Source organism: Salvelinus fontinalis, chromosome 36 (genome assembly GCF_029448725.1).
Source record: "Salvelinus fontinalis isolate EN_2023a chromosome 36, ASM2944872v1, whole genome shotgun sequence".
NCBI lineage: Eukaryota > Metazoa > Chordata > Actinopteri > Salmoniformes > Salmonidae > Salvelinus > Salvelinus fontinalis.
In genome coordinates, this window is record NC_074700.1 from 10,625,880 (window position 1) to 10,638,054 (window position 12,175).

A 12,175-nucleotide genomic window follows, 5' to 3' on the forward strand; every position below is an offset into this window, starting at 1 on the left:
TCCAAACTCGATGGGAGGTACCAAGAAAAGATGTCTGCATTGAGACTTTGAAAAGTCATTCATATCTCCTTGGGAAGTTCTCTGCTGTACAGTCAGGCTTTTACCACAAACCAACAGGCTTCGGAAAGGTTGGTGACCAATACAACTTTTTACACTTTGCTAGAGTTGAAGCATCAACCTTTATGTTTTTGGATTCGTGGTAACTGCTTGCCCAATGTTTGATATTTGTTTGATTTTATTTGGATTTTATGTGATCCAGTGAACTTTTACTGAGCAGTAATTGGATACATTTATATTAAATGTGGGTTTCAGTCATGCTTTTAAGTCCAAGATATGAAGCCCTAGACTGATAACAGCTTTTAGGAAAGAATATGTAAGGTATTATTTCAAAGGTAGGTTACCTATTTTGAAGGTGTTCTATTATCTCATGACAACCCCATCCATACATCCTCAGTGTGTGTGATTTTATTTATTGAGTTGACCTTGTTTTAAAAAGTGTTAGTCTTTTGTCTTTGCCTTTTGTCTCATGTTAATTTGGGAAACCTCATTGACCTTTGCAAACATTGTTTCAGTCCTTGTGGTTCGTCCTCATTTTGTGTCATATTTGTTTTCCCTTTCCCTTTTTTTATTGTTTGTTCGTTTCCACCACCATCATCCCAACCCCAAAAAACTTCAACCTACCTGTGAAACCCCTCGAAACAAACAAAATAAAACAAAACCCCAACTGAAATGGTTGATCCATTCAAACAAAACCCTGCTCGTCCTCAAATCCACTCCTCCAATCAGAGCCCTCAGCCCCACCTCAGGATGTGAAGTGCTCTAGCCCCAGCTCCACCAATATCCTGGTAAGTTGGCGGCCGCCCCCTATGGAGTTACAGAATGGGATCATAACCAAGTATGCCATCCAATACGCCGCCACTGAAGGGGAGGACACCACCATCCGACAAATATCCGACATCCCTCCCGAAAGCTCCCAGTACCTCTTGGAAAACATGGAAAAATGGACCGAATACCGTGTGACAGTGACTGCTCACACAGATGTCGGTGAAGGACCTGAAAGTTTACCACAACTCATTCGCACCGAGGAGGATGGTATGTTTTTCTGAAACCGCTGCCCCTGTTGCAAATCCAGTCCACCCTCTAACCTCTAACCTCCTTTAGATACTGTCTAACAGCATCTACAGTCCCTCTGACCTAGCGTCCCTCCCTGCTTCTTCCTCCTGCTTCTAACAAAGCTGACTCCTAACTCTCATGCAACTTAGTTTTTTTTACTAAACTGACTGCGACTGACTTTTTTGTAAATCTCAATGAACTTTTTGTCAGTATTTTTCAGCCTTTATCCTTTTATGCTTTTACTCAATTTCAACATATGGTATGGCATTTTTCTCCTGCACGGAAGCACTTCAGGCCTTTTGACTTCCAGTCCCAAACTGTCATTTAAAACACTTTTTTTATGAGAAAAAAACTTTTAGTTGTAACTTTTTTTTTATAAACTTGACTGAATGGCAAGTTATGGACAGTGGAAAGGACACAATTTGGAAGGTATATTTTTAATGGCCTATAACAACAATATCTTTTTCAATTTCAATTTCATTTTTTCTTCACGCTTCATAGCCAAAATTCTTGCAGGGTGCTTCAAACTTTTGAAGCATTCCCTTTGGCTCTTTTCTATTTTGACAAACACATTTTTATTCCATGTTTTTAATCCACTACTTCCATTTTTTGATGTTTCCAGATTAGGTCAGTTGTCAGACCTGTTTTTGGGTTTGTTTTTCTTTTCCCGTGCCGTTGTTGAAATATTGATGTCATACAGTGCTTGTTGCAGTATGCTCGCTCCCCTTTTCTAGATTTTTTCACCTCAGCATTTTGCTCTTTGGAGTTGGCCAGGAATTAAAACGGGGAGAAGGGGTCCTCTATAATCTTGACCTTCTTTCTTTTATCCCATGGTGTTCCTCCAGTTCCCAGCGGCCCACCTCGTAAAGTCGAGGTGGAGGCTGTCAACTCCACATCAATTAAAGTGATCTGGCGCTCGCCGATGCCCACCAAGCAGCACGGGCAGATCCGAGGGTACCAGGTGCACTATGTCAGAATGGTTAATGGGGAACCCATGGGACAGCCAGGCATCAAGGACATCTTGATCGAGGATGCGCAGGTAAGCACCCTCCTCCTTCGCTTCCCTCCCCAAACTCACACATCCTCTCACCTTGAGACGTTAGTTGACACAAGGATAGCAGAGCATAAGAGTCACACCTGCCAGGGTAAAACTACATAAAGGATATGCTACTAAGCAGTATAAAGTGTTGTTAAAACCACAAGTTTTGATGATATGGTTAAACCTTATGGCACAAATAATACTGAACAAAAATATTAACGAAACATGCAACAATTTCAACAATTTTACTGAGTTACAGTTCATATAAGGAAATCCGTCAACTGAAATAATTTCATGAGGCACTAATCTATGGATTTCACATGACTGGGCAGGAGCACAGCCATGGGTGGGCCTAGGAGGGCATATGCCCACGCATTTGGGATCCAGGTCCACCCACTGGGGAGCCAGGCCCAGCCAATCAGATCTTTTCCCCTCGAAAAGGGCTTTATTATAGACAGAAATACTCCTCAGTTTCATCAGCTTTTTATGTGGCAGGTCTCAGACGATCCCATAGGTGAAGAAGCCAGATGTGGAGGTCCTGGGCTGGCGTGGTTACACGTGGTCTGCGGTTGTGAGGCCAGTTGGACGTACGTCCGAATTCTCTAAAACGATGTTGGAGACAGTTTATGGTAGAGGAACGAACATTGAATTCACTGGCACTAGCTCTGTGGGCATTCCTGCAGTCAGCATGCCAATTGCACATTCCCTCAAAACTTGAGACATCTGTGGCATTGTGTTGTGTGACAAAACTGCACATTTTAGAGTGGCCTTACATTGTCCCCAGCACAAGGTGCACCTGTGTAATGATCATGCTGTTTAATCAGCTTCTTGATATGCCACACCTGTTAGGTGGATGGATTACCTTGGCAAATGAGAAATGCTCACTAACAGGGATGATAACAAATTTATGCACAAACATTTTGTGAAATAAGCTTTTTGTGCGTATGGAACATTTCTGGGATCTTTTATTTCAGCTCATGAAACATGGGACCAACACTTTTCATGTTGCGTTTATATTTTTGTTCAGTGTAGTTGTTCTCAGGACCTTTTAAAACCCATTGAGTACATCTATTATAAAATACGCATTGTCTACACATGCCTATGAATAGACCTACACAGTATGTGACTCCTCCTATGTTACTCTCAATATCTGAGACAATCACAGGAGCTTTGGGGCCTTAGTTTAGATCCAATGGATCACACATCTGTAAATTCAATGGAGCTGACATAATCAAGAACGTATTGGTGGTAAGTGAATGACATCTCTTAAGGGTAAAATCATCAGTCAGTATGATATACAGTATGTGTCTTGTCTGTGGCAACTACTCAACAACTCTCTCTCGTCTCTACTCTCTTAGTAGTGACCGGTGACTCTGTACTTAGTCTTTGTTTTGTTTTCTTTCTTGTTTCCACTCATCTCAAATCGTAATCAGTGGGAATATGATGATTCAACTGAACATGTGAGTAGATACAGAGACCTGATACAGTGTTAATCCTGTTTCCCCTTCGTTCCCCTGCATGCTCTGTCTCCTCTGTTCATGACCTCCCCTTGGTTTTGATTGTTATGAACCTCACATCACCTCCTGACTCCTCTGAATCCCGCTAAGACAAAAAGACAACACATACACCACTTGTTTTGTACTTGTAACCATGTTCATTGTCAGTTATTTGCTTTTTTGTGAGATAATATCTGTGAGATAATGTATGTCCTCTGAATCAATGAGTTACAGCATAAATGCATGTACAAAAATGTACATTAGTTTGGTCCTTTGTATGATGAATGATCCTAATATTACACAACATCCCTAAACACTCCCCCTTAATGCCCAAATTGCAGTAAAATCTCAAGCAAGAGTAAAACAAATACAAATCACTATTCTTCTACAGGAAATGGTCATCACAGAGCTGCAGGCTGAGAGCACGTACTCGGTTGCCATGGCAGCCTACACGACAAAGGGTGACGGCGCTCGCAGCAAGCCTAAGCTGATCACCACCACTGGCGCAGGTAACGGACCTGTCACCGCTGTTAATGTACCCTGTGATCATCAAAAAATGCATTTGTCCTGTAGAAAGCTGTGAAATTGCACCCAGTGAAAGGAAGCCCAAAAAAATGATGCTAAGCAAACCTTTCCGCCCACGGCTATTAAAGTGTGAATGTGGCTAATTGCCACCTCAATTATAACAACAATTGTAATTCCGCTCGCCCCCCCATTTTGACATTGGAATGCTCACAGGGGTTAAGGAACTAATGAAAAAATGAGGTGGGGAAATGGGGGAAGAAAAATACTTCCAAATTGAAGGCAGCCCGATGGTCTGTTCAGCTCTCATTGGTTTCTTTTGAGAGAGCAGCATGACAGAATCCAAATGGCAATTCAGAAATACTTTGCTGTGTGTGTGAGACATAATTGCGCTGTCGTCTAATCCGTCTGAAAAGCCTTTCATGCCGCACCTGCCTGGCGTACAGATACAGACGGCTAGTGTGTGTGTGTGTGTTGGGGAGAGGATGGGAGCCTTTACTCAGTAAATGCTTAAAAGGGAGGCCATATTAGTAGGTATCAAAGGAAACAGCATTAGCATTTATGCAAACAGGGTGTTAGCTATATACTGCTCTCTTGGTGGCTTAACACTTTACACATAACAACATCAGCCAATGGTAACCCTTAACACTGTTATGAGTTGGAAAGGAGATCAGATTATGCTATGTCAGGGATTATGGCTTGGGTTGTTTTTGGGTTGTCATCATCCTCTCAAAATTGTCATAATGTCTGTCGTTGGATATTGCTTTTAAAATGCTAATGAAGTTTGAATGGGTTCTTTGCACGGTATTTGTATTGAATTTGTTATTTTGTCTCTTAGTACCTGAAAAACCACGACTCATGGTCAGCCCTACCAACATGGGCACTGCCCTCCTCCAGTGGCACCCTCCGACGTTAACCCATGGCCCACTGCAGGGCTACCGCCTTCGCTTTGGCCGCAAAGATGTCGACCCCCTGACCATCATCGAGTTCCCTGAGCGTGAAAACCACTACACCACCAAAGAGATCCACAAGGGGGCATCATACACCTTCCGCTTGTCCGCCCGCAACAAGGTGGGCTTTGGCGAGGAGACAGTCAAAGAGATCAACACTCCTGAAGATGTGCCTAGCGGCTTCCCACAAAGCATTGCGGCCGAGGGCGGCACTACCACCACCATTCAGGTGAATTGGAATCCCCTGTTACTGGCGGAGCGCAACGGCATTATCGTGAAGTACGCCCTGCAGTACAAGGACATCAACAGCCCTCGGAGTCCCTCAGAACTCTTCATCACTGCCCCAGAGTCCACCGTCACCCTGGACGGCCTCAAGGCTGACACCACTTACGATATCAAAATGTGTGCCTTCACCAGCAAGGGCTCCGGCCCCTATAGTCCCAGTGTCCAGTTCAGGACACAGCCCTTGGATCAAGGTAGGACCCCACCCCAATTCCCCCTCCCGCCCCCCAATCCAACTTCACTCCACAACCACCATCAACAGCAACCACCTCGTCAAGCTTTAGTGACAGAAGAACAAACAGAATGGGATTACTGATCTCATGATTGGTCAAAAAATCTGCTGTATGTATACATAGCCCTCCCACCCCAGGTGGAGTAAGTATATGTGTCCCATATGTTGTCAGCTAAGCCAAAGGTGAGTCTGTAGATTATAAAGGGCTCCTGTTAATAAAAAGGTAAGATAAAAGAAAGCAAAGGTAAGATGGGAGCACTGTAACCCTGCTAAGACCACACTAGTGCTGGTTTCAGACTGCTTGTAAAGAGAAACATGTTCAGGTAAGAGGTTTATTGCTCTGGAATCATTTAAGGAGGGTTATGTTTGTTTCGTGTCTAAATCATCTGCTCCCACTTCCTTTTAGCAGTGTTTGCAAAAAACTTTCATGTGAAAGCTGCCATGAAGACATCTGTGCTCCTCACCTGGGAGATCCCAGACAACTATAACGCAGCTCAGCCCTTCACAGTAAGAGCTTTTTGATTATCTTCCATATTTTAATAAACAATGTTCGAGGATCCAGAAAATATCAAGTGACATGAGCCAAAAAATATAGTAATCACATAAATATCTGAACAAGTCCGGACATTTCCCTGACTAAACAGACCTCATATGTTGGATTAGTGCATCTCCTCAACATTCACACACGCTTTCCTACCATTGCAAATCCAGATCCTCTATGACAATGGCCAGAGCGTGGAGGTGGACGGCAAGCTCACTCAGAAGCTTATCACGGGTCTGCAGGCCGGGACGCAGTACTCCTTCCTGCTGACCAACCGGGGCAACAGCGCCGGCGGTCTCCAGCACCGCGTCTCCACCATGACCGCCCCGGACATCCTGCGCACCAAGCCCTACCTGATCGGCAAAACCAACTTGGATGGCATGGTCTCTGTGGAGCTGCCCTCAGTCCAGACTTCAGAGAAAGTCAGGTGAGTGGCGGGGATTAAAACTAACGCTAGTTTTGTATTTATAGAGCTGGCTATTTAGCCTAATTTGAATTTACTTAATTCATTTGCCTCGGTGGCTGCCCTAATCCATTTATTTACCTTGAGCTCGTCTTTGGGTTTGATTTGATTTGATTTTTATATCAGCAGGATACCATTAAAGCTTATTTTTCCTCTCAATAAGTGAAAGGGGCAAGATTTGACACTGCCAGATTTTGTAGCACTTTATTTTTTAATACTGTTTGAAAGGTCAGAACATCAGCACTGAAGAGGTCATCACTTTCTTTAGTGTCCCCTGTATATTACATTAATTGCATTGTATCAAGCCTGTTCTTATTGTTCTCTGTTCATCAGAGAGAAGATGACACAATGAATTCTCCCATCCAATTTAACCCACTCCCCAGTATTAAGCCTTGTAATGTCTCTTCCAGCCTTTCCAACTAAGCTCTGGGTTGTCAAAAGGCCAATGCACAGATCTGATTGTAGATGGGTACTTCAAACCAATCTAGGATTTTGATCTTGCTGGATGGACTCGAGCCCACTCTCCCCTATGCCAGTGCTTAAGCTAATTAGCTTCCCATCAGCCTGCCACACTGCCTTCCTGGCTAATGCTAGCTAGCACCGTGCCCAGCCTGGAAAAGCTCTGAAAAAACTCTGGTCGAGGCCTTTATCTCCCTTGTCGCCCCAATGGAGGGTTGAAAATCCCTCTAATTCCAGCTCCTCTTCTCACTCTCACGGAGCGGTACTAATTAGCCCGCGGGGCTAACAGTGCGCCGACTTCTCTGATGATAACGGGCTAGCGTAACTAGCTAATGGCGCGATCATTTGTCATCTTTGTCTCTTGTCCTCCATGCCTAATACCCTGTTACACCTACAGGATAAGGCTCCTCATGGACGCTAGTGTATGAAGCTCAAAGCTTTGTGTATGAAGCTCAAAGCTTTGATCTTGGTTTGTTTTGTTTACAATACAATGGTGTATTGTAAACATCTTATGGAATGAACTGACAATGACCTTTGACCTTGAAGAGCTTGAAATACCTTGTCATTCTGTTGTTTTCTATCTTTTCCTCCCATTTCCAGGGGATACTACATAGTGGTGGTGCCTCTGAAGAAACAACGCACAGGAAAGTATCTCAAACCCTGGGACAGTCCAGATGAGATGAATCTAGAAGAGGTAGGTACCACAAAATGGTCCATAAAATCTGTCAAAAAGTCCTTATTAAACATTAACATTCAATTCATGTTGTGGAATCTCAATATTTACTGAATTGCAATGGAATCGACTTCAACCCAAGTCTTACTAAAACAAAGGTGGTGGGGAGAACTCGACTCTAACTCTGCAGATACGAGAGGATGGGGGTGGGGAAGCCTGGGGACGGGGCTCGTTGATTGACGAAAATAGCTGCAGAGCGAATTATTCAAATGGGAAATAGGTAGAACATGGAGTAGTCATCAAGTGCACTGCAACTCAACCCCCCCTTCCCACCCCCTCTCACTCTCAACGGTAATTACCTTAAGAGCTGCATCAGGCCTCTGTGTTCTTATTCAAGGGAAAGGTAGCACACTGGTTATGCACAAAGTACTTGACAACTTTTATATTTAGCCGGTCTAGGTATATCTGAAGCTTTTGTGCTCTGTGTATCCTTAGGTACATTTGGGGATAAGCTGGGGTAATGATTTAGCCTTCAAACCTTGAAATGTGTGTGTTCTTTGTGATGCGTCATTCGCATATAGACAATCTCTCAGCTATGTTAATGGCCTTCAGCACACCACAAACTCACTTACCTAATGCATGTGAAACATTCCTAACAGTCATAAGATACTGAGGATGGCATTCAATTCATTGCAGTCAGTAGGTCTCCAGATAGAGCTACCGGAAGCGTGTTTGAACTCCCTCTTTCCAGGACATGCTGCTGTACAGTACAATGCACTTCCAAAAGCACGATTCAGAAATGCAGTGTCTGCAATTGATCAAATAAAATCAAATGTTATTTGTCATACTGCCACAGCAGATCCACAGATGACACAATCTCTATTGCACTCCACACAGCCCTTTCCCACCTGAGAAAGGACAGTGTTGGGACGGTATGTGAATTGGAGTGGATTCCAGGGTGTCTGGGATGATGGTGTTGATATGAGCCATGACCAGCCTATCAAAGAATGTCATGGCTACATATGTGAGTTCTACGGGGTGATAGTCATTTAGACAGGTTAGCTTGGCGTTTTTGGGCACAGGGACTATGGTGGTCTGCTTGAAACATGTAGGTATTACGGACTGGGTCAGGGAGAGTCTGAACATATCAGTGAAGACACTTGCCAGCTGGTGAGCGCATGCTCTGAGTATGTGTCCTGGTAATCCATCTGGCCCTGCGGCCTGTGAATGTTAACCTGTTTAAAGGTCTTACTCACATCGGCTACGGAGAGCGTGAACACAACAGCTGGTGCCCTCATTCATAGTTCAGTGTTGCTAGCCTTGAAATGCCTATAGAAGGTATTTAGCTCATCTGGTAGGCTCGTGTCACTGGACACCTCGTGGTTGGGTTTCCCTTTGTAATCCGTGATAGTTTGCTAGCCCTACCACATCCAACGACCGTCAGAGCTGGTGTAGTAGGATTCGATTTTGGTCCTATATTGTCGCTTTGCATGTTTGATGGTTAATCAGAGGGCGTAGCAGGATTTCTTATATGTGTCAGGATTAGAGTCCCGCTACTTGAAAGCAGCTCTAGCCTTTAGCTCAGTGCATATGTTGCCTGTAATCCGTGGCTTCTGGTTGGGATATGTACGTACAGTCACTGTGGGGACAACGTCACAGATGCCCGTACTAATATTGCCGTTTACTGTGTGGTAATCCATGTGGTAAACTCCTCAATGCCATCGGATGAATCCCGGAACATATTCCAGTCTGTGCTAGCGAAACAGTCCTGTAGCTTAACATCCGTTTCATTGGACGACTTACGTATTGAGCGTGTCACTAGTACTTCCTGTTTAATTTTTTATTTGTAAGCAGGAATCAGGGGGATAGAGTTATGGTCAGATTTACTGAATGGAGGGTGAGGGAGAGCTTTGTGTGCATCTCTGTGTGTGTAAAGGTTATATAGAGTTTCTTTCGACTCTAGTTGCACGCTGGTAGAAATTAGGGTAAAACGGATTTCAATTTTCCTGCATTAAAGTCACTGGCCACTAGGAGCTCCGCCTCTGAGTGAGCATTTTCTTGTTTGCTTATGGTCCTATGCAGCTTTTAAAGTGCCGGCTTAGTGCCAGCATTGGTTTGTGGTTGTAAATAGGTAGCTATGAAAAATATAGATAAACTCTCTCTGTAAATCATCTGGTCTACAGTTTATCATGAGGTATTCTAACTCAGGCGAGCAGAACCTTGAGACTTCCTTAACATTAGAGATTGTGCACCAGTTGTTAACAAAGAGACACACATTTACCATGTCCTAGTTCGACCGCGACTCATAGAAACATAGGATATTACAGTTCTTCAGATCACGTTGATAGTATAGTCTCGAATGGACCTCTTCCAGTTTTTTTCTTCAGGGAGGTATCCAGTGAGTCTCGTCAGGTATCCCACACAACGCTGTCTCCTCCTTCTTCGAGTGTCAGGGATTTGGGCCTGGTCCACGATAATCATTGTCTTTGGTCTGCGACTGATTGAAGTAAAAGTCCTCGTCCAAATGGAGGTTAGGGATAGCTGTTCTGATGTCTAAGAAGCTCTTTTGGGTCACAGGAAATGCTGGTGGAAACATTATGTTCAGAAAAAGTTAAAACCTCTTATGGCTGCAAGCCCTAAGTCGGGATCAATATGACAACAGCCACTTCAAGTGCAGGGTGCGAAATTCAAAATATATTTTTTAGAAATATTTAACTTTCACACATTAACAAGTCCAATACAGCAAATGAAAGATACACATCTTGTGAATCCAGCCAACATGTCCGATTTTTAAAATGTTTTACAGCGAAAACAGCACGTATATTTATGTTAGCTCACCACCAAATAAAAAAAAGGACAGACATTTTTCACAGCACAGGTAGCATGCACAAAGCCAACCTAACTAACCAAGAACCAACCTAACTAACCAACAAACAACTTCATCAGATGACAGTCTTATAACATGTTATTCAATAAATCTATGTTGTGTTCGAAAAATGTGCATATTTCAGGTATAAATCATAGTTTACATTGCAGCTACAATCAGAAATTGCACCGAAAGCAGCCAGAATAATTACAGACACCACCGTCAAATACCTAAATACTCATCATAAAACATTTCTGAAAAATACATAGTGTACAGCAAATGAAAGCCAGGCATCTTGTGATTCCAGCCAATATTTCCGATTTCTTAAGTGTTTTACAGCGAAAACACAGTATAGCGTTATATTAGCTTACCACAATAGCCAGAAACACAAGCCATTTCCCAGCAGCAAAAGTTAGCGTTCGTAACAAACCAGCAAAAGATATATAATTTTTGACTAACCTTGATAAGCTTCATCAGATGACAGTCCTATAACATCAGGTTATACATACACTTATGTTTTGTTCGAAAATGTGCATATTTAAGAGCTGAAATCAGTGGTTATACATTGTGCTAACGTAGCATCTTTTTCCCACAACGTCCGGATATTTTTCTGACACTTTTTCTGACACACATATTCTGACCAAATAACTATTCATAAACATAACTAAAAAATACATGTTGTATAGGAAATGATAGATACACTAGTTCTTAATGCAATCGCCGTGTTAGAATTCTAAAAACAACTTCATTACGACATCCAGCTTAGGTATAGCGAGAGTACCCAAAAGCTGGGCGCAAACGACTAGCACAACATGTTCGACAGATATATGAAATAGCATCATAAAATGGGTCCTACTTTTGCTGATCTTTCATCAGAATGTTGTACAAGGGGTCCTTTGTCGGGAACAATCGTTGTTTGGATTTAGAACGGCCTTTTTCCCTCTCTATTTAGCGAGCACACTTGCCAAGTGGCGCGAATCTCTCCATGTCAACAAACGGAAGAGAACGGAACACGGCAAAACTCCCGAAAAAAATTCAATAATCTGATTAAACTATATTGAAAAAACATACTTGATATTGTCACATGTATCAAATAAAATCAAAGCCGGAGATATTAGTCGTCCATAACGACAGCTTATCAGAAGGCAAATCCAGGTCCCTTGACGCGCTCTCCAGAAAACAGGAAAATGGTGACACGTCATACAAAGAGCATTTATTCGAGTCCAGATCAAGTTACACACTCAATTTCTTCTCTCACTGCTTGTCGACATCTAGTGGAAGACGTATGAAGTGCATCTAAACGAATAAATATCGAGGACTTTAATAGGCAGCCCCTAGAAGAGAGCATCGATTTCAGATTTTCCACTTCCTGTCAGGAAGTTTGCTGCAAAAGGAGTTCTGTTTTACTCACAGATATAATTCAAATGGTTTTAGAAACTAGAGAGTGTTTTCTATCCAATAGTAATAATAATATGCATATTGTACGAGCAAGAATTGAGTACGAGGCCGTTTGAAATGGGCACCTTTTATCCGGCTACT

General features: G+C 42.9%; 1 protein-coding gene across 50 annotated transcripts in view; it reads left to right on the forward strand.

Moving 5' to 3' along the window:
* Window positions 1-12,175, forward strand: part of LOC129835195 (receptor-type tyrosine-protein phosphatase delta-like) — a 678,254-nt gene that overhangs the window by 599,655 nt on the left and 66,424 nt on the right. For 26 of the 50 annotated variants that reach the window (XM_055900635.1, XM_055900637.1, XM_055900636.1 and 23 more), the window contains 8 exons: window positions 787-1,092; window positions 1,959-2,152; window positions 3,586-3,612; window positions 4,040-4,157; window positions 5,009-5,596; window positions 6,041-6,141; window positions 6,346-6,602; window positions 7,698-7,791. In XM_055900635.1, the coding sequence (XP_055756610.1) occupies window positions 787-1,092; window positions 1,959-2,152; window positions 3,586-3,612; window positions 4,040-4,157; window positions 5,009-5,596; window positions 6,041-6,141; window positions 6,346-6,602; window positions 7,698-7,791 (1,685 nt within the window). The remainder of the gene's footprint in view (window positions 1-786; window positions 1,093-1,958; window positions 2,153-3,585; window positions 3,613-4,039; window positions 4,158-5,008; window positions 5,597-6,040; window positions 6,142-6,345; window positions 6,603-7,697; window positions 7,792-12,175) is intronic. The other 24 variants (XM_055900641.1, XM_055900657.1, XM_055900655.1 and 21 more) reach the window with 3 other exon arrangements.